This window comes from Cuculus canorus, chromosome 1, assembly GCF_017976375.1.
Source record: "Cuculus canorus isolate bCucCan1 chromosome 1, bCucCan1.pri, whole genome shotgun sequence".
In the NCBI taxonomy this organism is placed as follows: domain Eukaryota; kingdom Metazoa; phylum Chordata; class Aves; order Cuculiformes; family Cuculidae; genus Cuculus; species Cuculus canorus.
The window spans coordinates 46339852-46367368 of NC_071401.1; the positions used below are offsets into that span (position 1 = coordinate 46339852).

A 27517-nucleotide genomic window follows, 5' to 3' on the forward strand; every position below is an offset into this window, starting at 1 on the left:
TATGGCATTTCCCAGAGGCTGTCAGCTGTGGAGAAATACATGATGACCTGGACTGAGATGAGCAAATCCATTCCATATGAGCTGGTAGGTGATATCCACCATTTGTCACCTCTTAGTGAGATGGAATACGAACTCAAAGTTGAGGGGCATCTTGGAAATGCAGGAATAACATAATTCCCATAACATACCAAACATAAATGAACTCTGTCCCACTGACATTAGGTAAAAATTCATAGATAGTTAAACATGTTGTTTAGAGGCCAGTCTTGTTCACTTTGTATGTCAGTGCTGAGTGCACATTTTCACTTACCCCAGTCTTTTTGCTTTGTTGACCATATCGCCTGTGCAGAATTGATCCCCTCAGCCAAGCCAGGGCTTGTCCTCTCTCCATAACTGCCCTTTGTCCAAATACTTGTGAAGAGAAATATGTAACTCAGGGCAGATTCTGAGTGAATCAGGCCAGACTGGAGAGCACCTAGAAAAGGGTGATGAGCTATGGCAGGTCTGAGAATACCTGAGGAAAAACAATTGGTTAACTCTTTGTCTGCATGTCCATGCACACCCCAAGCACCTGACTAATGTTTAACACATGTAGCAGCAGGGATAAATGTCTTTCCACGTCTAGAACGTGCCTCCAAAAGAGAGACAAGTAGGACCAGATACTAAGGGAGAGATGCTTCTCTCCATGCCTTTCTACACCTGATTATTTTGATATATTCCCTGTTATTTCTTTGCATTTATGTGGGTCTTGTCATGCTCTGCTGACTCTTTTCTGGATGTAACCTCAACCCAGGCTGGCACGGTACAGGGCAGCATTTGAGTCAATGTGTTTGTAGTACTCAGAATACAGGTGAAATCCCAGAGACTGTAATGCTTCTTCAGCGTTAACGAAATCCATACAGTCATGATATTTTTGGCTTCACAAAAAAAAGAGGACAACTGCAATGAATTTGTTCATTCTGCAAACTCATTCCACTCTTAGTCTTTCTCAGTTTGTTACAGGAAACCGATTTTGCTGGCTAACACAATTATTAGGAAATCTCAGACATATAGCTCCCAGGAAGACCTGCCTTATAAACTTGATGATGTCTTGATGAATTTGCACTAAATTCTCCCTAAAATAACCTAGCTTTCTTAGCCAATATAAATCCACCACCTTATTGGGGCACTGCTCTCCATTTTTTTTACATCCCCCTGAAATGCTGGACGCCTGTAAACGTCCTTGAAATAAACATCTCCCTGAATTACACTTTGGTTGAAAAAATAAATTATAGGAAACATTTTTATTCTAATGTTGAAAGGTAAAGCAGATCATACTGAAAGTATTTTAAGATCTCTCCACATGCACCTGAGCGAAGGTCAGCATCACCACAACAAAGCCATAGACACAGGTGGGCATAGCACAGCAGGGTTTACAGCAGTCAGCAGTAAACATTAAGCTTGTGTAGGCATTACCATAAACCCAGAAACTATTAACCAGGACTTCAGCACTTCTGTAAATCATTGACTTAGCTATTTGAGTAAGACAAAGTCTCACCATCCCAGCCTCTGTCCTTTCATCCACAGCTAAACGCTTCCCTCAGCTGTGAGGTATTGTCTTGCTTTTTCTCTGCAGAGTATGTGTGATTAGAGAGGAGACCTAGGGTATGTATCTGATTCCCATCACTGGCTCGTGACAGTGCTGAACTCTAGGTGCCCTATTTCTGCAGGTGCACTAACCACCGAGCCATTACCTTTAATAAGGTCAGGCCACCACTTCCTCCTCTTGTGGCCAGGTTTCAGAATGTAACTGTGTCATGGTCTGGGCTTTCATCAATAGGGGTGACTAGTTTATGAATGTCAAGCAGATTTAAGCGCGTGATAATTGCTGAGACATGCCTTTTATCTGTGTTCAACATGAAGGAGCTTTACCCATGGAGATTTGAAAACCTACAGACTCTGCTACTATTTAGGCTGCCTAAACGGCTACATGAACTTAAGATGAACCATGCACTGGGAGTGAAATTGCTTGCATTTAGTCCGAATCAGGCTTTTGGTGGCTTTCCATACCTCGGTCTCATGTTTAGTTTTCATGATGCTTGTGGATCTCTCTACAAAGGAGTTCACAACAAGTGTTTTTTTCAGGTAATGGAGCCAGTTCAGAGAGGATGCAGATGCAGATCCCAAGGGCCTGTGCAGAGTTACTGATCTGAGCCTGCTCCTAGAGAAGTTTTTTGCAACTGGGTGAGTGAGTAGTTAAGTTAGATCTGAGGCTGTGGGATGAACAGATGCATGACAGCTCAACCGAGTGAGATGCAGCTGCGGTCTTAATTTGGTAGGTGAAAGCATTTGGTAACAGGATTAAGGGAGAAGATGCCACTTTCTACGGCAGGTGTAAGTAGGCAGGCATAGAGGCAGCACTCACCACTGCCACTGCTAGAGATACCCCAAGCTGTACTTGGGACCTGTACCTTTCTTGCTAAGCAGAAGAAAAGGCTCTGTTAATCTGCAAAGTCAAATTAGAGCAATACTGTAACTATTCATGCATGTCTGACATGACCAGGATTTGTGATTGTGTCCAGAAAGAGAAACAACAAATGAATGAAATGAAACAAAAACAAAAATGGAGAAAGAAATACAGAGAAGCTATCGCACCTGTGCCCCACTGAAGGCATGTGTTCTCCTGCAACCCTGACTGGCAATGAGGCTCCTAATTAACATGCTCTTTCTTGTGGCTGAGGTGATAACAAGGGACCTTGTTCGGAGAGTTTCAGTCACATGAAATATTGCACCAGAGCACTGCTATCAGCCTAGAAAATGGGATAGGTGACTTGGGCAATGAGTGTACAGTTTTGGAAGTAAGATACAAAAATGACAGCATCTTTGTCAGTATTTTTCACTTGGTAAGATACTGCAAAAGAAGGAAACTGTAAAACTAACAGGACTTGACATAGTTTGTTCAAAGCATGGCTGTGATCTTGAACTAAATTACATTGTTCCATGTGACAGTGTAAAAATAGCATAAATTATGTGATATCATAATGACCATCATCTTTCAGGAGAGACAGAAAAGCTAGATCCAGAGGCCCTCAGGAGGAAGTATTTCACAGCTGGTTGCTTGAATTGGGTTCTGAAATCAGAGGTAAGACACAGAGATGTCAGAAGACAGGAGGCAGTCTGTAAAACTGCGTTGCTTTTCCTGTACAAGCCTTAGGTTTCCACAAGACTCATCACCCTCTTAAGAAATACATACAAGGTCTCTGATAATTTTTAAAACAGAATCTACATGTTTTCCCACTTCATTCTTTAAATGTCAGCATATGTGTGCGTATGCTTATGTGTCTGTGTGTATAACATATATATATAATATAAAAAAATTGTGACTTCTTTGTAGCTTTCTGTTCACTAACAACATGATGGATTAGAAATAATCTATAAATACACTTAGATTCTTAACAAGACTATTGATATATTCCAATTCAATATATTCCACTTCTACACAGAATTTCTTTAGCTACTTTCCTTACCCAGTTTATGAGCAAATACTGCCAATAACCCCCTCCTGAAATAGTCTTACATAATGGGAAAAAAAGAGATTACCTTTAAATATTTGACTTAATGCCAAGTTACAAATGATGCCATAAAGAGTACCCTCTTTCAAATGTTTTTATATGCCTTTATTCCTCATTTTGCAGGCTGATTTTGATTTTTCTTCCTGTAAATTTTGTCGCAACCCATTTAATCTCCAAGTCAGTAGTTTGATTTAACCCATTGATTCAAATAAAATCACACTTCTCCCTCCACACTTGAACATGAGATAAAATTACTGTACACATGTGGTGTATAACACAATAGTCTTTCTTTTTCCTTTCTTAACCTTCACCTGTCTTGCTGCAACAAGTAAAACTTTCAGCAATGATCCTTTCCTGTATAGAAGCTGTGTAATGAAATGGTATGCTCTCTTTTGTGATCCCTGGCTGCTGCAGTAGTCAAGCGTAAGATTAGGAACTAAATTTTGACAGCTACATTGTGTGAAGTGGCCACTTGAGAGTTTTATATTCACAGAGAGAGAGAAAATAAAACATAATTTGCATTATGATTCAGCCAACCCATGAATCAATTGTTTTATGAAGAGAAAAACTGACGCAGAAGTGCCTGCTTCTCCCTATGCACTACAGTGGAGTTCCAGATGGTTGCCTCAAAATGTGGAGGCATCCTCATTGCAGATGTCTTCATTAAGTCAAAAGAACCTCATCCTGGGTATTTAAAGAAAGCCAACATGATCTGCTACATTCATAATCAGCAGGGTAAGAAAATGGAGATATAAGCCCGTGGTTAGCCAAAACAGTGTGTAATTTTGCCATTTTACTCAGCTCTTCTTCACAGACTAGTAGCTTGTGCATCCCAAGGGATCAGTTTTAGTAGCATTCCCTTATGGAGAGAACAAATGAATGTATATTAGTAATAGTGACCTGAAACTACAGGCCTGTCAGTCTGACCCCAGTGCAGGGGAAGATCATGGAACAGGTGATCTTGAGTGCTATCATGAAGCCCATGCAAGACAACCGGGTGATCAGGCCTAGTCAACACGGGTTCACGAAAGGCAGGTCTTGCCAAACTAACCTGATCACCTTCTATGACAAAATGACCCACCTACTGGATAAGGGAAAGGCTGTGGATGTAGTCCTCTTCAATGTCCTTATCAATGACTTGGACAAGGAGATCGAATGCATCCTAAGTTAGTTTGCGGACGACACTAGGCTGGTGGAAGTGTGGATCTGCTTGAGGGTAGGGAGGCTCTGCAAAGGGATCTGAACAGGCTGGATTGCTGGGCTGAAACCAATGGCATGAGGTTTAAGAAGGCCAAATGCCAGGTCCTGCACTTGGGGCACAACAACCCTATGCAGTGCTACAGACTTGGGGAAGAGTGGCTGGAGAGCTGACTGGAGGAGAAGGACCTGGGGGTCTTGGTTGACAGCTGTCAAGAAGGCCAATGGCGTCTTGGCTTGTATCAGAAATGGTGTGACCAGCAGGTCCAGGGGGGTTATTCTGCCCCTGTACTTGGCACTGGTGAGACTGCACCTCGAATACTGTGTTCAGTTCTGGGTCCCTCGCTCCAAGAAGGATGTTGAGGCTCCGGAGCGTATCCAGAGAAGAGCAACAGAGCTGGTGAAGGGGCTGGAGAACAAGTCTTACGAGGAGTGGCTGAGGGAACTGGGGGTTGTTTAGCCTGGAGAAGAGGAGGCTGAGGGGAGACCTTATTACTCTCTACAACTACCTGAAAGGAGGTTGTAGGGAGGAGGGAGCTGGCCTCTTCTCCCAAGTGACAAGGGACAGGACAAGGGGGAATGGCCTCAAGCTCCACCAGGGGAGGTTCAATCTGGACATTAGAAAAAAAAAATTCACAGAAAAGGTCATTGGGTGCTGGAACAGGCTGCCCAGGGAGGTGGTGGAGTCTCCATCCCTGGAGGTATTTCAAAGATGAATGGATGAGATACTCAGAGGCATGTTTTAGTGGTTGATAGGAATGATTGGATTCAATGATCCAGGAGGTCTTTTCCAACCTAATGATTCTGTGATTCTGTGAATCACTGCCTCCCCAAAAAGCAAATGTCTGAGAAGACTAAAACAACACATCAGCTCAAGAAGCTACTAATTTGAGACTTGTAATGAAAGGGTGGGATTTACATTGTTCCTGTTTTAACAGAAAAGAGGTTTGCAGCTAATATGAGATGTGTATTAGAAACCAGTGAAAATGTAAGGAACATAGGAACACAAGTAATGCCTTCAACAAGGTAAGATACTTAGGGCAATCATGCAGTGATTCTTTTTCTCATCACTATACTGTTAAGTCAAAGTGAGGAAAATGGATTTTTGGGAAACATCTTAAAGCACAGGCTTCTAAATGAGAGAAACAATATTCTTCTTTCCACCTTAGATATTCAATCTGGTTAACAAGCAAAAAACCCAAAGCACTCAGCCACTTAAGGTTTGCAGAAGGATCTGTTAATGCTAGGAATGTATGGATGAATAAACGTATAAATCAGAATTTCTCATACTAGGGGGAACTTACTGTCAAACAAACACATCAAGAGTGTGTAAACTCAGGAATGCAGGAGGAAGAGAGAGTTGGTGATAAAATGAACATGAACGATACTAAAATAGTGACCAAAATTCTGAAAATATTGAAGCCTATATTTTTTCTGACATTGAGCCTAGGATGAAAGACCCTGTGCCGTTCAGGATTACTAGTTTTGTCCAGGCTTTGTATGTCAACTGTGCTGTCTTTCAAACTTTTCTTCTCAGCTCAATATTGCATATTGAACAATAAACCAGACAGAAATGTTTCTTTTTCTGTAGAGAAAACAAAGGAAGTTCAAGGAAGCAAATGTTGGTGGGTTTTTTTGTGGTGTTTTTGTTCGGTTTTTTTTTTGTTTTGTTTGGTTTGTTGTTTTGTTTTCTGAAAAGCAAATACAACACACAAAAGTCAGCTTTGGCTCACTGTTGATTCACAGGTATAAAAGTTTACTTCATTGCCATCATGGCTCGGAAAGCTTTTTCTTTCTTTCTTTTTCTCTTTTCCTTTTTATCTTTCTCACTTGTTCCACTTGCACTGTCAGAAGGGATACACTCAATTAAACTTTGCTACCAGTCTGTTTCATGCCAGGATGAAAATGTGTAAGCGGTTTGGTGTGTGCACTGCTGCCCTCCGGCGGCGAAAAGGCAGCTGCACTGTGTGAGTCCCGCTCTCTAAATGATGATGATTGTGTAAGGTTATCCACAGAAAATAAAAGAGTCATAAAATGTAATTTACCTACTTTTCTGCTTTAAAAACTCTTAGCTATTCTAGCTGTTTTTCTTAAAAGTCCTGAGTACAGTGGTGAGGAATGCGAGGGAGAACAAAGCCAAAGAAAACTGGAAAAGGGGACTCGTAGAATGAGGAAATAAAGGAAATGAGTGATGGGAAAAATAACAGACTATGTGCTGCTTTTGTTTCCACTGCTCACTGCTTCCACTGATGGTGGAAGATAAATTTCTGGCAGCATGAAAGTATATCATCATCATCATTTTACAGTTAAAGAATGCCAGATTCAACCTCATTTCTCATCAGCCTGTTTACATCAGCCCTGACTCACACTTACAGTGTGGCATTTCAATAAAGCATCATCAGTATTAGTGCACAGGTTCAGCACTGGGACTAGTAATTTTGGCTGTTAATTGCACCTGATAACTGAATAGAGACATGAGTATGACCCATCATGAACTTGTTCTCCAAGTTACCAGTTGTGATTAAACACCAGACTAGCTCGGCACTGGAAGGTTGCATGGAGCAACTGAGACAGCAGCAGAAGACAGGCGGCAGCAGCATCGCAGTCTTCTTGTTGTTGCCTTGGCATTACGCCCTCTCCCACATACCATCTCTCACCTACCTCTCCTGCCTGCCATAACACTGGATGTGCCTCTCCACCCCGTCCAGTCACTTTTCTCTCACTGTCTCCTTCTTGGGGTGGGGAGAGGTGGTGTATCTCCTCTTTGAGAAAAAAAAACCCGATGAAGTGATTATTGTGAAACAGTTGAGTAGCTTTTCAAATCTCTGTAATCCTTGTGACCTTCTCATACAGAGGGCAAGAAATATTGAGTAAGCATTCTGCCACCAGACACTGCTTGTCTGCTGTCCTCTGGCAATTTTTTCCCCTCGTTCTTCCTGTTTTAAAAGTGCTAGGTTTGCTCTTCAGTGATGTCAGGAGCTATGAAGTGGTTGCTTTCTAGTTCCCTTGATGGGGAGGCAAACACTGTCTAACCACACACAGAACTGCCAACATCCCTTCCATAGCTACACGTAGTAGCGTCTATGAGGTTTGCGGGGACTGGAACTTCGCTTTTAGTGCAGGAAATAGGAACACACCTTCTGTCTCCAAACCCTCACAAAATCTTCTGATGTAAATTTAAATGCAGTGATGATTGGCCAAAATTGTGTTCATAAGCTTGGTTCTACCTCCTTGCGCCTGTTACAGAAGTTACATTGTGTAACCTCTTATTGCCCTTCCCATTAAGGTCCCTATTTCACTGAATGCACACAATGTCAAGCACACAAGCAATGATTTAAGAAGTTCTTGTCTCACTTTTTCCATAGCATAACTTGTGTCTGACTGCACAATCCTCACTGAGGTTGCCTCTAGATCAAAATTTACTTTCCCCAGGCATTTTCCAGAATATTTGTTGCTGTAGTATTTCTACGGAGAATTATACAACCCCCTATATATTCAAAGCACAGCTCCTGCTAATTTCAGTTTCAGCTGTGAGTTTCAACACTTCTGCTAAGTGAGACCACAAGGACATCAGTCAGTCAGCCAGAAAATGAGGAACATTCAATCAGTGACCACCTGTGAAAAATCTCATTTAAGGAACTCTGCAGTAAAGACCAGGGCAGTTCGGAAATTTTCATACAAAATAGAGCTTTGCCAAAAATGGCAGTTTGTGGAGCCCAGCATGTTGTGTTTAAAATATTTCAGACTGAAGGAGCTGTTATCCAATTCAAAGTGATATCTGGAGGAAAATCAGCTTAGACTTCTGTAAGGGCTGTTGGGTACTGAGCCAGAGAAACTGAAAGTGACAATCTTCAGATTCAAAGGAGCTCATCAAGACTCTTTCGTAGGCCAAGAAGCTCTGGAAGACAAGTACCTTGAGCTCTGTCTACAAAAGAAACTCACATACACACTCAGAAACAGGACTTCTTGCAGCCATTGGAACAACTGATATTCACCAGGATCAAAGGTGGGAACTGAAGAACTTAAGTTTGCAAATAAAGTTTGGGGAGAATTAGTTTTAAGTCAATGTTGAAATGACCCTAGATTTAAAGAAAGTAAAAAACCCAAATATGTGGAAAGTAAACACGGCTTTTCAGCCAGCTCTCCAGACAGAAAGGGAATACAATTCTGACTTAAATATGACATCATGATTTCTCTTCTTTGCATGTTCTGCCACATTTACTGTTTCCTTCCAATATTTCTGAAAATTAATTTGGGCTCCAGCTTAAAACACTTTCCATCAATATCTCATTTTCCACAGGATGAAGTGTCTCCTACCCACTGAGTGAAGCGAATGGGGGGAGAGGATTAACAGAAAAAGACAAAGGAAACTTGCAAGTGAGTGAATCAACATTATTACTTGGCCACATGGTTTGATTCAATTTACACTCTTGCATTTCAGGTAATGCAGTACTCAATGACTGCTAGCAGCTTGCTGTGCATAAATGGAACCTGCCCTGTGCATTACATAACTATTTGCTCTTACTGTTGAAGCGCACACTGAGGAAGCCACGTTTCATTTACGCCCAGGAAATGAACATCCTTCCTTCCCCAGCAGGATCCTTTCTGACCTGTTCCTACCAGTCTCAGTCCTTTCTCTGTTCCACTCCATTTCCCAGTTTCTTATCATAGAATCAGCCAAGGGGAAGGATTTTGGAGGTCTGTAGTCCAGCCTGCTCAAAGCAGGATTAACACTGAATTCAAACCAGATTGCTCAGGTGTTGGAAATTTGTAGGAACAGATGTTTCACAGTCCCTCTGGGGAACCTGCTTTGGTGGTTGACTGTCCCCATTGTGTGGCTCCATTCAATTCCTGCTCAGGTTTTGGCTAACATGTAGCTCATGCTGATGCTTGCTGGTCTCAGTGTCAACAGGTTAAAGCGAAGGCAACGTGTAGGCAGAACATAGAATCATAGAATCATAGAGTAGTTAGACCTTAAAGATTATCTAGTTCCAACCCCCCTGCCATGGGCAGGGACATCCCACTAGATCAGGTTGCCTAAGACCCCATCCAACCTGGCCTTGAACACCTCCTTGAATGGGGCATCCACAACATCTCTGGGCAACCTCTTCCAATGTCTCACCACTCTCATAGTGAAGAAATTCTTCCTAATGTCTACTCTAAATCTGCCCCTCTCTAGTTTATACCTATTCTTCCTTGTTCTGCTATCACAAGCCTTTATGAATAGCCTCTCTCCATCTTTCCTGTAGGCCCCCTTCAGGTAATGGAAGGTCGCTATAAGGTCTCCTCGGAGCCTTCTCCAGGCTGAACAAGCCCAACTCTCTCAGCCTGTCCTCGTAGGGAAGGTGCTCCAGCCCTCCGATCATCTTTGTAGCCCTCTTTTGGACCTGTTCCAACAGTTCCATATCTTTCTTATGTTGAGAATTCCAGAACTGGACACAGTAAAGATAAGGATATGGAGGTGTTGAAACGGGTCCAGAAGAGGGCTACAAAGATGATCGGGGGGGGGCTGGAGCACCTTCCCTATGAAGACAGGCTGAGACAGTTGGGCTTGTTCAGCCTGGAGAAGAGAAGGTTCCGAGGAGACCTTATAGCGACCTTCCAGTACCTGAAGAGGGCCTACAGGAAAGATGGACAGGTGCTATTCATAAAGGCTTATGGGGATAGGGCAAGCGGGAATGAGTATAAACTGGAGAGGGGCAGATTTAGAGTAGACATTAGGAAGAATTTCTTCACCGTGAGAGTGGTGAGATACTGGAACAGGTTGCCCAGGGAAGTTGTGGATGCCCCATCACTGGAGGTGTTCAAGGCCAGGTTGGATGGGGCCTTGGGCAGCCTGATCTAGTGGGATGTCCCTGCCCATGGCAGGGTGGTTGGAACTAGATGATCTTTAAAGGTCCCTTCCAAGCCTAACTATACTATGATACTATGATACTATGACTAGTCAGTACAAAGGAGATTGAACCCTTGTTTGTCGTGTTTGTTTTCTTTCCCAATGAGCTCATAAAATGAAGTTTAATTTACAGAGTATGTTAAACGGTAAATTTGAGTGATCCAAATAGACTCTCACACCGTGGTAATTTTTTTTATCTTGAGTCAAGTACAAACTTCCCAGTTACATTTGTGCTCATTATTTCTTCTTACATCACCATGGATCTCTCAACGGGTATGCTTCTGTTTTCTTGACAACCTCCTGGCTAGTATTTGAAGGCTGCTATTAGGACCCCCCAAGCTTCTTCTCCAGGCTGGACAAACCCATTTCCCTCAGCTACTCCATGTAGGGCTGGCATGTGCTCCACCCCAAGCACCCCCTTGCATACTAATGGAATCCCTCAAGTTTCTCACTGTCCTTCCTGTGTTTGGGATATAGTGTGCCCAAAGCTGGGTTCAGGACCCCAAATACACTCTGAACAGGACCAAGAAAAGTGGAATAACCCCTTCCCTTAAACTACTGGTAACATTCCTGTTAATACAGAGCAGTATGCTGTTAGTCATCATCTCTGACAGGGCTCACTGTACAGTTACGTTTAGCTTGCTTTCCCCCAGGAACCTCTGGCCCTTTTCCATAAAGCTGTTGTCTTTGCCTAACCTCACTTAGTTCCCAGGCTTTTCACAGCCAGTCCATTTCAAGCCATCAAATCCTAGTTAAGAATCTATTTTTTGCAGTCCAGCTCCAAATCTGCTTTGTTTTCCCCATCACCCCTGAACTCTATGTAACCTACAAAGTTCACGAGATCCTTTCTGCATCAAATATTTAGCTTCCCTCTTCCCTGTGATTGCATCAACTTCCTTCTCACTGCTGCTTGGACTGACCTTGAAAAACAGCTTTAGATCTTATAGATGGTGGTAATTCATGGACTCAGACTAAACTGGTGGGGATATTTTCCTTTGCTTTTTGAAAGCTCAGTAGAAAAAGAATATCCTTAATGTACGGAAGCATAAAATATTCTTCAGAAGCATGCACCTTGTCAAAGTATGAGTGCACAAGAATGAGAGGAAGTAAGAAAGAAAACCCTGATTAAAACAAAGCAAGATTCACATTACATACATTTAGTTTTTTTCAAAGCATAGAGTCTTAAGGCCTTTCCAAAAAAAAAAAGTAGTCAAATCATTAAACTAAAATCCAAACAATGCATTTGCCCTGCTCTTATCTTTAGAAGAGTAGAACTTTGAGGGCTGAAATTACCCAAGACAATTCAACCTCAAACATAAACCAGAGAGAAAGAAAATCTCAACTCCAGCAAGGTAAGCATGGCAAAACTGTGGGACAACTGAAATTAAGGTCTTAACATGACAGGTGCTGAGCAATTGAGAAACAGTCAGAGACAGAAGAGCCATGTAATGTGTATACACTGTATGTTGGGAGGGTGTGTGACTGCAGATTATAAAACAGACATATTTTTAATTTTTAAGATACAAATTAGATGTTTCAAAGCAGCTATAGCTCTGCTAACTACACTATTAAAAAGGAAAGAATGATACAAACTCACACTTTCTGTGAAAATGTACTGGAAAGAAAACATCCACGTCCATTATGTTTGCCATTATGTTGTGCCAGAGGAGGTTTAAACTAGATATTAGGAAATATCACTTCACCAAAAGGGTTGTCAGGCACTGGAATAGGCTGCTCAGGGAAGTGGCTGAGCCACCATCCCTGGAGGTATTTAAATGTTGGGTAGATGTGGTGCTTAGGGACATGTTTTAGTGGTGGACTTGGCAATGCTAAGTTAAGGGTTTGACTCGATGCTAACTTAAAGGTCTTTTCCAATCTAAACAGTTCTGTGATTCTGTTAACACCACATGAAAAAGAAATAGAGTGTTGAGCAATTTGTTGCATTTGAAGAAACCTATTTTAAATGCTATGTGTCCTTGATAAGAATGTAAAATATGGTACGATCCAACTAGATACTACTTGTTACCTATCACACTTATTTAAATAACATCTAGTAAATGCGGAAAGTTTCAGTAGTTCTCAGTCACTGAAGCATAAGCATGATTGTGGTCTGGATGCACTTTGCTATCTCATGTATCACAAGCTTGCTAGTAGAACCATTAAGAATGAGGTAGTCTCCCTTTCTTCATGCTTTGGTCAGAAAATGCTGATCTGTTGTAACTCAGCTTTGTGCAGAAGTAGGTTAATTTTGAGAAGAGAAGTTTTGTCATGAATCCAGTAGAAAACTAGCCCAACAGCAAAATTGCCAGCTTTGTCACTAGAAGTATCTGAAGAGTCTGTTGACATGCACTCTCTACACAAGTGGGAGTTCTCCATTTTCACATCTTTTGTGAAGAAATTTTAGGTTCAGTTTCATCCTACTAATGGATGGGAACATTTTTTAGATGTTTTCTCTCAGAAGAAAAAAGTTTTCCTTCAAGCCACACCATATCCCACTTTCTAAAGTTCTGTGCTGCCCACATTCACCAGCAGCAGCAAGAAGAAATAGAGTAAGGAAAAGGGGCAGTAATGACAACTGATTTAGCATCACAGAATTTTTTGTATGTGCTGTATGTTTAAAATATTTCACTAAGTCTGCCTATATCAAAGCTACACTTTCTAAGGTGCCGAACACATTCAGAATTGGCTTGAGCTAAGCACACGCAAGCCCACCGAAGCCACTGGGGAAACTTACATACCAAAAGTTCATTTTGCAAGTTTAGACACTGGTTCTCTGGTAAAGTAACAATAATAACATTTTTTCCCATAATCAGACAACACTAAAATCAGTGAGCTTCTGATTAGAGATTCTGGGCATCCCTTTAATGTATATCAGTAATGACAGACAACTTACTGCATGCTAATAATTGTTTTATCTACATACAGATTCACACAACATTAGGCCAAACTAAGGGTTCCTGCGGAGGATTTAAAATGCTATTTTTTAAATTTTTTTTTTTTGCAAATTTAGCACGTCAATGTTAAATAATCATAATAAGCAGCAGCAGCTGCTTCAGCTCCAGGACACAAAAATAAATAAAGTTGTATAAGGGGGATTTCCAGACATTTTGAAACTGTAGCTAAGTCTCATACAAATTCCAGTGTGGTAATCCAATGCACAGACATTTACTGCTGAAAAGTCTACTTGAATTAATTGTATGATTACTTTACCATACTCTAACTCCATATCTGTTTTATTTATCTTCTATCACCATGAGAATACAATCAATTAAACAGGATTTATAAAACCAGACAAGGAGACTGCAATATACAAAGCATATTTTCTTTACTAAATGAGATTTATGACACAATTCTCAAACCCTAAAAAATATTTTCATATTAAGTACAGTGTATTACTGTTTTTTGTTATTTTATCTATTCCAATATGCACTTCAGTACTTCCCCAAAGATCAGTGGAATAAGTATTCAATGTCTGTATTACAATAGGTCCTGGAAGTCTTGACCACACTATTACCATACTATTACCTTGACCATGCAATATACATGGATTCTTGGGGCAAAACCCTCATAAATCTTATGTACTGAACAAAGTAGACAGACCAAAGAAAACAAAAAAGTACATTTGATCTGATTTTCGTTTTGTAAAACAAAGTTGAGCAATATATTCAAAACTGCAGAAAAAAGCCCATAGTTAACCTAGAGATTGAGTCCTGATTTCTGGGATACAAATATATTTTTTTAGTTTTAACATTGGTTCCAGGTTTATTGGATTTTTCTTTTTACTATGTTGCATAGAATGGATCATAACAAAAAACAGGAGAAATAAAAAAAAAAAATTCAGCAGTATTATTTCCATTGGATAATCTATGCAAAAGAAGATAAAATTCTATGCCCAAATGTCAAAGGCTTATGTGTGTGCGTGTATTCTTTCATATATATACATATACGTATATATGGGGTATGTACATGTACACATCTATATATGACTGCAGAAATTATTAAGCCAGAAATCTAGTTCCACCTATTGCATTGTGTCTAATCTCATCATGTTTCTTTCTATCCCTGCCTTGGTTAGATAAAAGTATACACTTATTTCTTGGTGAGTAGCAATGCTTTGAAGATCAAGCTGTTGAAGTATCTTCCTTGTGCCTTTCCCAGTAAAATTAATTCTAATTAGCAAATACTAATAGGTTTTAGCAATTTCTACAGTTTTTCTTCACAAGGGTGAGGCAAGCCAGTAGCTACTATTCTGTGTATTTCTGAGGAGTTTGTTTTCATTATTCCATACATTTACTTTCCAGTGTCCCATACATTCAGACTGTTTCCTTCCCCAAAATCTTGGTCTCAAAGAAAAAACAAAAAAACCCTAGAATCCATTTGACACATCTGTTTTGTGATGAGGAATCTACTGCTTGATGTGTTTTCCCTATACTTTATACTTGTGGTAATCACGTGATGGTTACATCTCACAAGTATGACTGGTGTATTTCCTGTTTTGAGTTCACTTATTAAACTGAAGAAAAGTTTTCAGAAGATGGTGGTGGATGGGAAGAGACAGAATTGGCAGCTTTATTACAATTTGATATTTTTTCTGACAAAGGCATAGGAAAAAAAGAAAACTGCATTAAACATAATAACAGAAATTAAGAGCTTCAGAGGAGTCTAACTGCACCAAAAAAAGTACCATCTCCATCCAAGGATATTTTGGCCCTTCTCCGCGGTATTGTAAGCTGAAGTTCATCCCCTTCTTCTAATTTTGCAATGCCTGGCAAAAAGATTTGGAATATTTTTAAATTAATATTTCAAAGACATTATTTTCTTAAATGGTATTCAAAAAGTCATTACGCGTCATCTTATAAGTAGAAGAATGGCTTGTTTCTTGTGATGAGTGTGGTTTTTTTATCTCTAGGCACCATCTTACAAATTGCAGCCTACCCAAAGCTGACAATGCCCTCTATGGAGCTGGACCTACTTTCCACGCAGCATATCACAGTTCACTTAGCAAATGCTGCGAAAAATTCATAACAGCGGTGTACCTAAATTATGCATGTTATGGTGATGTGACAGTTAAGGTCAGCATTGGGTTTTGCTGGTCCTAGACAATTCTGTTCCCACACTTCTGGAGGAGGTCTCATGAGTTTTATCAACCAAATGAGGTTACCAGACATCAGCTGATCAACTGCAACTGCAGAGCACAAAAGTCTGCTTTCTGCCAGCCGCACATCAGCTGATGTGATAACCAAAAGCACCTCAACTTCAAGCTGCAGTTATTGACATGAGAGCACATCTAACATCTGCTACTATACATGCTCAACAGCATGAAATATTGCAGTGAGATTTGTTTTCTTAGGTGGAAGAATAAGGGTGGGAAATTGGGAAGCAGAAACCATGAAGTGACAGAATGGAGCAGAGATCCTAAATGAGAAAGGCGAGAGTGTAAAGCAAGAGTGAAAGAAGATACATGAAATTCAAGGTGGTTATTGTGCCAGAATGGGTGGATGGAAGGGTAAGTTAAAGAAAATGTTTGGACATCCTCAATTGCCAGGAGGATGCAGTTAATTTATTTTTATTTGGACAAAAATTAGCTTCCTTCTTCATCCCATTTCTTTAATATCATTACTTGCCCACAGTTAACTCCATCATTCAATGTGACCCACCTTTGTATAAGACTTTAAAAAAAAAAAAAAAAAGTTTTATTCACACAGATCTTGCTGGAAAATAACAAAACAGAAAATCCTCAAAGCCACAATTAAGAGGGAAAGGCAGGCAGATGAGAGCTACTGAACAAGGTTTAGTAGCCCTGGACAATAGCTCCTTAAATCCTACTGCAGGAATATAAAAATATTTACATTGAATATTGAGCCTGATGGATTTGTATTAAATAATTTTATTGGTCTTTATTGTGGTGTTTCTAATTTGGGCACTCAGAAAGAGCTTCTTATGGGTACTAACTCTTTTTCAGGTTACCAAAAAGTAAAACTGCAGTAGCCATTATAAGGAGTAGAGAATTAAGCTGATAAATACCTTTGGAAATCCCGTAGTAAGGTAAGAAAAAATTGGGTGGCTGAAATTCATATATAATGTTTTAAAGGAGAACATAGGTCCTAGGTATATTATTGGGATAATGAAATGTGGTATTCAACATCTAAATTTAACTGAGTTCTTCTATAAGGACAGTATGCACTCCTTTTGTCTGCCTCAGACATCGCATTGAAAGCACCAAAGTATATACCCACATTGTATAGTCAGTGGGGAGAGGGGAATTGTTCAGATCACCTAAGTTAGATGCATATCTTCTGACTGTCAATACTTGTATAAAACCAGTATTTTTTGGAAGTATTTTGCAGTTTTGCAGTTAACCAGATTCAAGTGTGCAGTCTGATTTTTTACAAATGCCACAATAATTAATCATCCAACAGTACAGATTCTATCTGACACAGTTCATTTGCAGACAAAGAAAAGGAAGACTGAGATGTTTACCAGCAGTATAGCAAGAGTTATTCGGATAAGACTGTGGCATATTTTGGATGCAACGAAACAATGTCACCAAGCTGAGATCATCACCAAACACATGGGCCTTCTTCCTCTGTATAAGATGTCCCATAGCAAATGTTGTATCTGTATATAAAACCTGCAGAATGAAGAGGTGTACACTTCAAACATTGTATGAAGATATTAAAAATCCCTAAAAAAAGTGAGATGCTGAAATGAACTGAGCTCTCTCACCTGGCCGTATATGAAAAAATATCCTGTTTCTTTGATTATTATTTTATTTCCTTGTTCTTCCAAAGCTGTTCCACGTTTAAAGCTCAGAAGCCAAGGGACAATGCTTGAATCATCTAAAAGAAACAATGACTTTGGGGTAATCAGAAATAAATTTACTTTCTTAATTTTCATCTGCCAAAAATTAACAATGCTGTCTTCTTGTCAAGACTTCCTGTCTCATTAGCTGGATTTCCTCAATGAAAAGAGAATATTTGCAAGAGCTGTCAGGATGCAGGAGTATACTGGTTTAGCAAACCCCCTAGACAGAGCAGGAGCTAAAAAGACCAGCTTTTAAATCCAAAAGGAAAATGAGAGAAATACTTGTGGTTTGGAAACTAACACTAAAACGGCTTTAATGTAATAATAATAATAATAATAACAACACTACTACTAATAATAACAATAATAGGAAGATCATAATATTAAGAAGAAAATAATAACATTAATAGAAATATACAAAAAAAAAAATTCAAACTCTCCGGATGACTGATATGTCACCACTGACATGTGCAGAAACTCCTGGACTGGATTCAGCAGCAGGCAATAGCTCGACTCAGAAATGCGTTTCAGAACATGTGGATGGGTTCAGGGGCAGACAGAGTCAAGGTCCTCCCTGAAGAAGGCGGCTAACTCTAGTGATCCCTAAGTCTTTATACTGAGTAGGACGCGTATGACTTGAAATACTTCATTGGCCTAGTTCAGGTTACCTGTTCTGTCCCAGCACATGCCACTCCCTTCACATCAACTCTGGGATGGCCTTAATGTACATAAGGATAGGTGTGAACAGTGGCCTCTCTGCATACCAGTGCCCCATTATCTTGGTGTCTGAAAAACTGGTCTTGGTAAGCTTCAGCAGCTGAAGTTTTGAAAAGAGCTTAGCTGAAAAGTCAGAGAACATGTTCTGCTTTAAACCAAATCAGAACAAGGAACTTCCTTTTTTTTTTTTTTTAATTCAGTGACATAACACAGTTACTGCTTTGAAGTTAAATAAAATTAGGTGGAAATGTTAATATACGGATTAGTTAGCTATAAATCATGTAAAATATTCTTACCTATCTGCTGGATATCACTTTTGCTGTCAGCAATCAGTTGCAAGCAGGCCTGCAGCACTGCAAAAAAAACCCAAACATTTTGGAATCAAGGAAATATGAGTCAGTAGCAGAGAAGAGATGAAGCTTTTGAAACTACTTTAAAAAAAATAACGAAGAACATGGAAAAAAAATCTTCTCCATGTCTCAGCAATTATTTGAAAACATAATTTATTGATTTTAACACAGATCTTACTTAAACATATCAAAACAAAATTCATACCGCAACACGTACTAGATAACATCCAGAGATCATGCATCTAGGCAAGAGGTCTATGGTAGTGGCACAAGTAATACTTGTTTGTTTTAATTTCAGTCTTAATATAATTAAAAAAAAGTAGCAGTAAGTCAAATTAGCTAGGAATCATCAGATCAATTAGCCTTGTTAGTTTTCTAAGCAATAGCTCAATACCCTCCAGCCCTGTCAGCTATGACAGATATCAGATTTTTCTAATGATGTTTACTGTATTACCTTAAGAAATTAGTTTCCAGTCATAACTGCTGTAAAGTATTAGTCATGTATACCAGTTACATGGTACTTTCAAAATAATTTCTCAAAATCTGTATATACGTAGATGTACTTTCAATATGTTTTCAGATACCAACACTCAATCAACCTATACCAAGACTAAGAGGGAAGATACAGAGATGACTGTTAGCAAATTAATAGAGACATAACAAATAACTTAGTATCTGTCAAAACTGATGCGTTACTCAAAACTACAGAGACCGGTGACACAAATGAGAAACTAGGAGCTTGACCGCAGAAAAATATCATGGTATGTTAAAATACAGGCTTGCAAGGGGAACAAAGATCTCGAAAAGAATCTGCCAAGTATAAATGTCAGAGAACAGGATAAAAGAAAAAAAGGATAGTTCTATTTGCTTAGAGCAGATTTTAATGAAAAAAACCTGCTTCTGGGGTTACTTTCAAGGTTGGAAAACAGAGTAGTAACATTTACTGCATTGAACAGAAATAGAATTTCATTTACTAAGAGATAAGAGAAGAAACTTCTGCCATAGATTGCTCCATTTCTGTTTACATCTGTTCAGGTCAGAAGGCTGTGGGCCAGATTTGGCCTCTCTTACTATAATAGGTGGTGCCGTGTTCCATGGGATCCTGTTTCTACATGTGTCAGCAGCACCCACGTGTGCAACCAAGTGCCCAGCAGCACAAATGTCCCACTGCACAGCTGGTAGTGAAAGGACTTGGACAGTAACCAGCCTCCTTCTGTATTTAAGCCACCTTTCTAAGGGGGCCCTGCCTGAGAATACTGTAACAGGGCTGGGTGCAAGCAGCAGTGCCAACTGGCAGCAGGCAGAGATTCAAGCACTCGCCTGGAACACGTCAACATCAAAACAATCACATAGTCTGTGAGCCCTACTTACATTAATGGGAATGCTATCCTGCAAGTTCCCATCTCCTACACTGCAATGTGTCCTTGAGTTCTCTCAATGCTCATCAATAATGTGCCAAAATCTATAGATTTTCAAGCCAAGAATTTAAAGGCATCCGAACTCCTTGCCATCTGACAAGGAGAAGAAAAACCTAGCTGACACAAAATCAAAAAAGGTATTATATTTCAGTTATTTTTCTACCACACTCGTGAGTGACAGAATTGTCTGAAAAAGAAGCTTCCAAACAGAATCAAAATGTGATTTTCTGGAGTTGCACAAAAAACATATCAGGCAATTTACTTTCACGCAGTATTCATTCGTTTTTCTGTGATGCAAAGTGCCTTCCTAGGGAACAGAATTTGCTGATTCCCTAGTGAGCTAATTCAAAATGTTTATTCCTGCTTTTAAAAGAATTCAGTAGCACACCCACTGAATATTCGCCTACCAAACCAAGAGAAGATTTGTTGTGATCCACACTAACCAGCTGCTAAACAGCTGGATACCAAGGAGCAGTGTCCACAAGTAATGAAAGTTATGGTGAATTTAGCAAGCTACTTCTTGTTAAACCTTCTCTGCAAACTTTATCAACATTATTGAAACCATGCTTATTTACGGTTTGCAAGTCTGGATTTACATTTCAGTTTTTTGCAGCATTGAAATACTAGTCATCAATAATGAGAACTGCTACACAGTAATTAAAATCAGCAAGTACAATAAATACAGTCTGAATATTTTCCATCTTTTTAAAACACAAACCAACTCTTCGTTATTGTATGGATATCAAATTTACATATATTCTCTAAAAATATTTCACTGTCTTTTTTAGTGCATGCAGGTAGAAATAAGGCTCCATAGAATACAGTAAGCTCGTTCTTCACAGAGAAATGCATATAATGGACTCAAGTAACACCAGGGGAGGTTTACATTGGCTATTAGGAAAAATTTCTCTGCTGAAAGAGTGATGAAGCATTGGAACAGGCTGCCCAGGGAAGTGGTGTAGTCCTCATCCCTGGAGGTGTTCAAAAAAATGTGTTGACATGGCACTTCAGGACATGGTTTAATAGGCGTGGTGGTGCTGGGCTGACAGCTGGACTTGACTATTTCAGAGGTCTTTCCCAACCTTAATCATTCTATGAATCTATGATTCTATGAAATATGGATACAGCAGTGTCATCCATGACAATAAAGAGGACAGGAATTAGCACAGTGGCAATGTTACCTAAACCTACAGAGGCTTTATAATAGGACAAATAATTTCTTAAAAAATGTTTGAGGGACTGAATAGCAACATGCTTTGAGATGAACACATAACTACTTCCACTACACACAAGCACTTAACTTTCACCTCAACAGACTACATATACGCTTAAATTTTAGTAATTAATTGAAATAAATTCAGAGTAAACAATGCTACTATTAAGAAGAAGATGCGGATATACAGAGTATATTTTCTGGGTAAATTAACAGTGCTTTTCAGTAATAAGTTAACATCTTTAAGAAATGTTAGCATTCTATTCTATTCTATTCCAAGAAGGACACAAATCTTATCAGAAGTATATCAAGGATATATGCACTATAAAATATGGGTTGAATTGTTACTATCAGTAGTGAGTAGAAGAAATCAAAACCTCTACCTGAATGTGCTTCAGCCCAGTGTAAATCCCACCTGAGCATCGTTTGTAGTCTAATCTATTTTTGAATAATTAATAATGTGAGCATAATACATGATTCATAAAATACATCTTAAAAATATGCACAAATATCTAGACTGAGTGTTACCATGAGGTCTGGCTGTATAAGACAGTGTATCTAGAACAATAAAGTATGCTCTGTCCTCTTGTGAATTCATGTAATAGCTTTGCTTTGAGAAGTACTTTTTCTCTGATTTTAACCACTCTGTGCTACATGCACGGGGAAAAGAACATTTCAGAACACCTCAGATGAACAGAACAGTCAATTCTGAAGAAATTAGTGACTCCAGATGCCTTTATAAATGCCAGCCAGCACATAAAGGGACATGTTCTCTATCAGTTGAGCAATGTAACCACAACTGTTTAAAAAGTGAGAGCTTTTTCAGTGGGAAAGGAACATAGCCTTCTGCATATCTTCATGATTTCAGACCTAATATTGGTAAAATCAAATTTGCTCTCCCATGCAAGTTTTTATATTAATTAAATTGTATAATCATTCTATTATTTTGTAATCTAATGTCATAATCCATACAAATAAAATTTTAAGTTTGTTGTCTGTTAAGTCAAAAAATAAATTTTTAAGTTTCGATAGATGAGGCCCAAGATATCTATCTCAGTTTTTGCTGAAATAAAAACATGCAAACTCCTAAAATTTTAAAGCCAGACCTGCTTGTTTAGGTTCCTTCTTTGATCTAGATCTGTCCTCTGTAGACTTCCTGAAATGTACTTAAACACTAGAAAATTCAGTTTATAAGTTATATGCATATTCTTCAACAACTTGCTGTTCTTCTTCCCTTAACTTCTTCATTTTTCATCACAAGAGACCTTCTTTTACTTTTTGCTTGTGCATTTTTATAGACTGGTTAATTTGGTAATTTTTAATTAAGAAGCCTTCATAAAGCATTGATAATGGATTAAGTCAGTTCCTGCATTAAAGCGTCTTGGTCATAGTTACAGATATTACTCAGATCTAACAAATATCTTCAAAGTATTGGTTGTATTATTTTGACCCCAGCAGAATTACTAGTAGCATGTTATAATCAGAATAACAAAGAAATCATTTACTAAGAATTCACGATACTTTATGTAGACTTCTATTATACATCATAAAGCAGGATATTGTTTTAAAAAATTAAAGCCCATTTTGTTTATTTTTGATTGCACAGTGTTCCTGCATAATACTCAACACTGACTCAGTCATTGAGTAAGTGGAATTCTTCATGTAGAATCCGAGTGCGGTATCAAATAATTTTCTATCTTTTCACTTGGAAGGGTCAACTTCCTTTTGAGTTAGCCTGTCGTCAGCAAAACAAACCCATATCTTTTCAAGAAGTGGGTCTTTCTCTTTTTTTTTTTTTTTTTTTTTTTTTATTAAGAGAACTCTTCTATTTCCCATCTTCAAATAATAAAACAAGAAGTATTCTGAATGTTTCTTTGGTGAGGGAATTTTATATGTGGCATTTGTTTAGACTGGTAACAAAAGATTAGGTTTCTTGATTCAAAGATCACTAAAGTTAAGTTCCATTTGTAAAGGGTTACTCTGTCACACAGATCTAAACCAACCACAGAGTCAAAATATTTCTAACCACAAATGCACCAAGTTGCCAGTAGGGCGGTTATACCAAGAACAATGGCAAAATTCTCACAACTTAAATGCCACTTGTATGGCGATAATTATATCCCATAGATGCAACTGATACTGGGATAGAACCTGGCAACTGCTAGTAAAAAAAATTGTCAAGTCATACGTCAGGTTAGCCTGTTTCACGGCTTTGTGGAATTGCTTACAGTTTATCCTCAGTTCCTTCCATATCTCCAATCAGACTGGTTGAGATGGATAACCTCAACACACCAAAGTAGAAATAGTGCATGGGTACACCCATTTCATCCCAGCAGAGTGCTGCCTGAAGTTGAGTTTGCAGAAAGCCTGGTGCTCACCTCACTAGCTGGCCATGGGAATCAGAATGCCACAATAACGATCAGAACCAGGCAGAGGGAGAGGGTGTAAATGAGACTTGAGGTTTGTACATTGCACTGAGTTAGATGGAAACTGTGTAAACACTGCGTCTTGTTCCCGGACTTCAAGCCACAAGCAGCTTAGGGAGAAAAACAAACACGCAGGCAAGGCAATCAATAATTGTGACCAGAGTATAAAATTCAGGAGAGGTTTTTGTTGTGCAACGATTTTCCTCTGCAGGCAAATTTTATATAGGGAAAGAAAAATTATATCTGTTCTTATGTGTGCTGATATGACATTTGCCAGAAGTGGTCAGATGGTCTCTCTGCCTGCATATTAATATGTACCTTTCAAAATCACCCATTAACTCCCACTTATTGTAACAAGAACTCTGGTTTTGACTGCTATCTGTACAACTCTATTTCGAAGTGATGCTTGAGCCCATATTTCAACCTACTTGAGCTGGAAGTTTTCTCAGGACAAAAAATGTAAATGCAGCTGCTGCTGACTAATAGTTTTATGCATGAACACAGACAAATATATACCCCATAAATATATGAAAGAACATTGTGTTAGATTCATTTAAGGTAAAATCTAATTTGTGGCCACTTTTATACACACAACATCAAGCAAATAGGAAAAAAAATAGAAATTCTGTATGTTCAAGAAGGTCTGTGCTGGGCCTAAAAAAGAATCATGAGGCATTTAGTCCTGGAAATTAATAATTAGAGTTTAAAAAGAAAAGATAGTTGAACTACAACTTTATTTATAAACAAAATAATGGGTCTATATTTTAATTCTGTTCTTTTATGAGAAGTAATTGTCTATCAGTGTCATTTTCAGGTACTCTGTTTCTAAGGAACTGTTCCATGTTAAAGTGAAATTACGGGTCAGCACTTAATTATGAGAGTAAATTCCTCTTTAAGACCTTGTTGAAGCAAGCAGAAATAAGACATCGTACTTCACTCAATACTCTAATTTGTCTGCCATCGTACCAGAATGAGTACAATGCATCTGCAGAATTATTTGGAGGCTGCGGCTATTTTTATACCCAGAAATGGACGTAAGAGCAAAATGCAGTACTAGTAATAATGTGTATATGGTCAAGTAACAGAAAGGATTCAGCATCATGAACAACACCACATTCTCTATTGTAGTCATTCTGCTAAAACAAAATTTACATTGACTAGTAGGTTCATGGTCATCAGTGAAGTCTGATCTAAGAAAATGTAACATTTTACTGAACTCTGCCAAGTTTAATTTGGCGTAATTAGAGCAGGCAGAAAGGAAATTCTGTCTAACAGATGACTTTTAATATAAATGGAGAATTGAAATTTACACTTCTTTTTTATATTAAAAAATGCAGTGGTTGTATTAGAAAACAGTTTTGTAGTGGGTCAGCCTATCTACCTTTTCCCTTTTAAATTAATATTCATATTTTGTGCTTTCTTTCATCCATCCAAAACAATTTTAAAGCCAGACGTTTCTTTAAAAAGAAATAAGTAACTTAATTAAAATTTTATGTGAAGAAAGATGAATAGGTATAATGAGAGGTGGCTACCTGTTGAGAGGAATCTTACATCTGCCAAAAGCACAGCTTAGAAGCCCAAAACCCTCCTTCTCCCTCATACATTCTTAAATATCAAAAAGAAGAAAGGAGAAAGCTACTGTGAAGGGAATTTAATAATGTGCAGAGTACTGATGCTATAATATTAATTTTTTAAAGACATGCCTCCTTGGTTTTGAAGATATTTGTGCTTTAGGTATAAAAGTTTATTACTTTTTATTTGAGATGTGCTGGGATGGGGAAAGCAGTGAAGTTCTATGGTTTCCATGATAAACACACGCTACAAGAAATACAATTAAAGCAATCTTGTTCTCAGTCCTGTATGTGAAATCACTCTTAGTCAAGATCTTTAACCAAAGATTACTAATGAAACAGAATAAAACCCATTTAAACTTATGGATTTTGGGTGATGTCCTAAATGAATATTCACTTTTGAGAAACTGGAAGATAAGTAGATCGATTATAGTCTAGAACTTAAATTTCATTTAGCTTGCTGAAACTTAAGTGAAATACATTTCACATTAATTAGTCAATTTAAAGCACATTTTAAGCAGAGTCTGATTTAGTATTTACCTACAAATTTCTTCATTTTAACTTGCTCTATTAATAATTTAAGATATCAGCTTTCATCACTTAAAACAATCTAAAGGTATCCTTAAGAGGATTGAACTGATTTAGCAACTCAGGAACTTTTTTTTAGCTACTCAGTGCCATTAGAGTATGTATGCAAATTGTTAAAATAAAATTCTGTGTTTAACTCTCTGAAGCATCATTGTGTTTAGAAAGAGAAAAAGAAAAAAATGTAGGCATTTTATCCCCAAAGGAAAAAAATTAAATTCCTTTAATATTCCAACATTATAATACACATTGGTTGCCTTTTATAGAGCACAGTTTTCAATGTCCTCTGCAGCACCTCTTAAGAAAAGCATGATAAAAATATCTTACTGGATTACCATGCCTTTTTAATTTTGCTAATTGTATCAATAGATTGCTTTCATGCAAAAATGACGCTAAACTTCTGAATTCCTTGTAGTCTGCCTCTTTTGACAGGTACAAGGCAGCTTTTCTTTTTTGAAAGCTCCTACTTCCGGAAAGCTAAGGAGCTTTCTTGTTACTTCTCTGTTTTAGCATGAGTATGTTTTCCCAGAAAAATGACTCGGCATTTTAGATTTGCCACTCTAATAATGATCAGAGCTAAACAAGTTAGGCATTACCCTGAACTGAGAACAATGCATTTACAATTGAGCATTTTACAATCTGAAGAATGTAAAGGTGCCTTACTCAACTCTACCGCATCATCAAGAAATGCCTCTATAACAAGAAGCAGATTTGGGATCTAACTTTTAAAGTTCAAACTGCAGATAGGATGACGTTAAGCAGTATGGTTACCATTAAGAGAATATACCTACAGTGAATACCATTCATTCAGCAATAATTGTAAAAACCTTAACAGGCTCTCATAGCATGGATCAACTGATGGAGAAGACACGAGTCAAGCCCTGCTACTTTTTCTCAAAACAGTAACCAACTGTGGGCATCCCAACCCACTCCATCAGGTGCTATTTACCTGTTTCATCTGTGTGGACAAGAGACCTTCTCCCCCTGTTTCTGCTCCCATTCCAGATTTCCTTTTGGAAGCTTTCAGCTGGGCCGGGACCAGGAAACCTGTTCTCCTAATCGAGAGAAGCAACAGTCCGTGAAAGCAGCCTCACATTTTCTTATCGCTAGCAAGCCAAAACCCAACCATCTGTCTTACCTGCCTGGTGCCAGATGCAGACACTTGTAGGATGGAAGAAACAGGGGTACCTGCTTTATTTTCATCCGGTGATAGGTGATAGACAGGTGGCCGGTCTAGTGGAGACTTTGCCTGGACCCTGTAGATCAGATCGCTGCGTAGAGCTTCTAGCTCTGTTTTCAGGGTGATAACATGGTAAAGAGACAATGCTGCAAGGCAAGAGGACAGGAGCATTGCAAGCCACAGGAATGTGACAGAAAAAAGTCCCGTGGTGCCTGAAGCAGCACCAGAGGGGGCAGAGGGAGAGGAGGCGGTATCCTTCTGTTGGATGACGTGCACACAGTCCACGGATTTCATCGCTGCTCTTTCCTCACTAAAGCCAGAGGGAGAGTTCAGCTGTCCCCTTCCGAGGTGCAATCCATGTTACCAGTTGCTCTCTGAAACCAAGTGCATCCAGAATAAGTGAACAAAACGCCCAGATCATTTCCTGTCATATGAAGCCGGTGATAAAACCATTAAACTTAATGTACAGAGTGAAGGTCTAAGATTCAGTCTCCGTTTAGTTTTCCTTTTTCTGTGTTGCATTTTGGAAATTAATACGTTGTCATGAACTGCTTGCTCAATCTACCTTCCTCCTTTCACTTTCCACTATTTATTTATGTGGCAGCTTGCTAT

General features: G+C 38.8%; 1 protein-coding gene and 1 long non-coding RNA gene across 4 annotated transcripts; one reads left to right on the top strand and one right to left on the bottom strand.

Annotated features, from left to right (window-relative positions):
* The first annotated feature begins 1514 nt into the window (after positions 1 to 1514).
* LOC128850965 (uncharacterized) lies at positions 1515 to 17211 on the top strand. Of its 3 annotated transcripts, XR_008448239.1 has the most exons (7): positions 1515 to 1590; positions 2125 to 2223; positions 3039 to 3121; positions 8636 to 8754; positions 9049 to 9125; positions 15992 to 16686; positions 17093 to 17211. It is a non-coding gene; the product is annotated as an uncharacterized LOC128850965 (long non-coding RNA). The 3 variants fall into 3 exon arrangements; XR_008448237.1 differs by having other exon boundaries at positions 15992 to 17115; XR_008448238.1 differs by having other exon boundaries at positions 1564 to 1644; positions 15992 to 17115.
* TNFSF13B (TNF superfamily member 13b) lies at positions 14472 to 27517 on the bottom strand. The gene is made up of 6 exons (XM_009565121.2): positions 26864 to 27517; positions 26675 to 26780; positions 18459 to 18515; positions 17368 to 17480; positions 17122 to 17272; positions 14472 to 15406 (listed from the first exon to the last, which is right to left on the bottom strand). Exons 1-6 carry the CDS (start codon positions 27197 to 27199, stop codon positions 15294 to 15296), a joined length of 876 nt encoding a protein of 291 aa, XP_009563416.2. The 5' UTR covers positions 27200 to 27517; the 3' UTR covers positions 14472 to 15293.

What these genes read in the sequence shown, in the direction of transcription:
- TNFSF13B (XM_009565121.2), bottom strand. Translation starts at nt 27,199, where the DNA reads ATGAAATCCGTGGACTGTGTGCACGTCATCCAACAGAAGGATACCGCC. An exon ending in TGTCCACACAGATGAAACAG is followed by an intron (nt 18,516 to 26,674) that starts GTAAATAGCACC and finishes TTTTTTTTGCAG; the next exon opens with TGCTGCAGGCCTGCTTGCAA. An exon ending in ATTTTTTCATATACGGCCAG is followed by an intron (nt 17,273 to 17,367) that starts GTGAGAGAGCTC and finishes TTCATTCTGCAG; the next exon opens with GTTTTATATACAGATACAAC.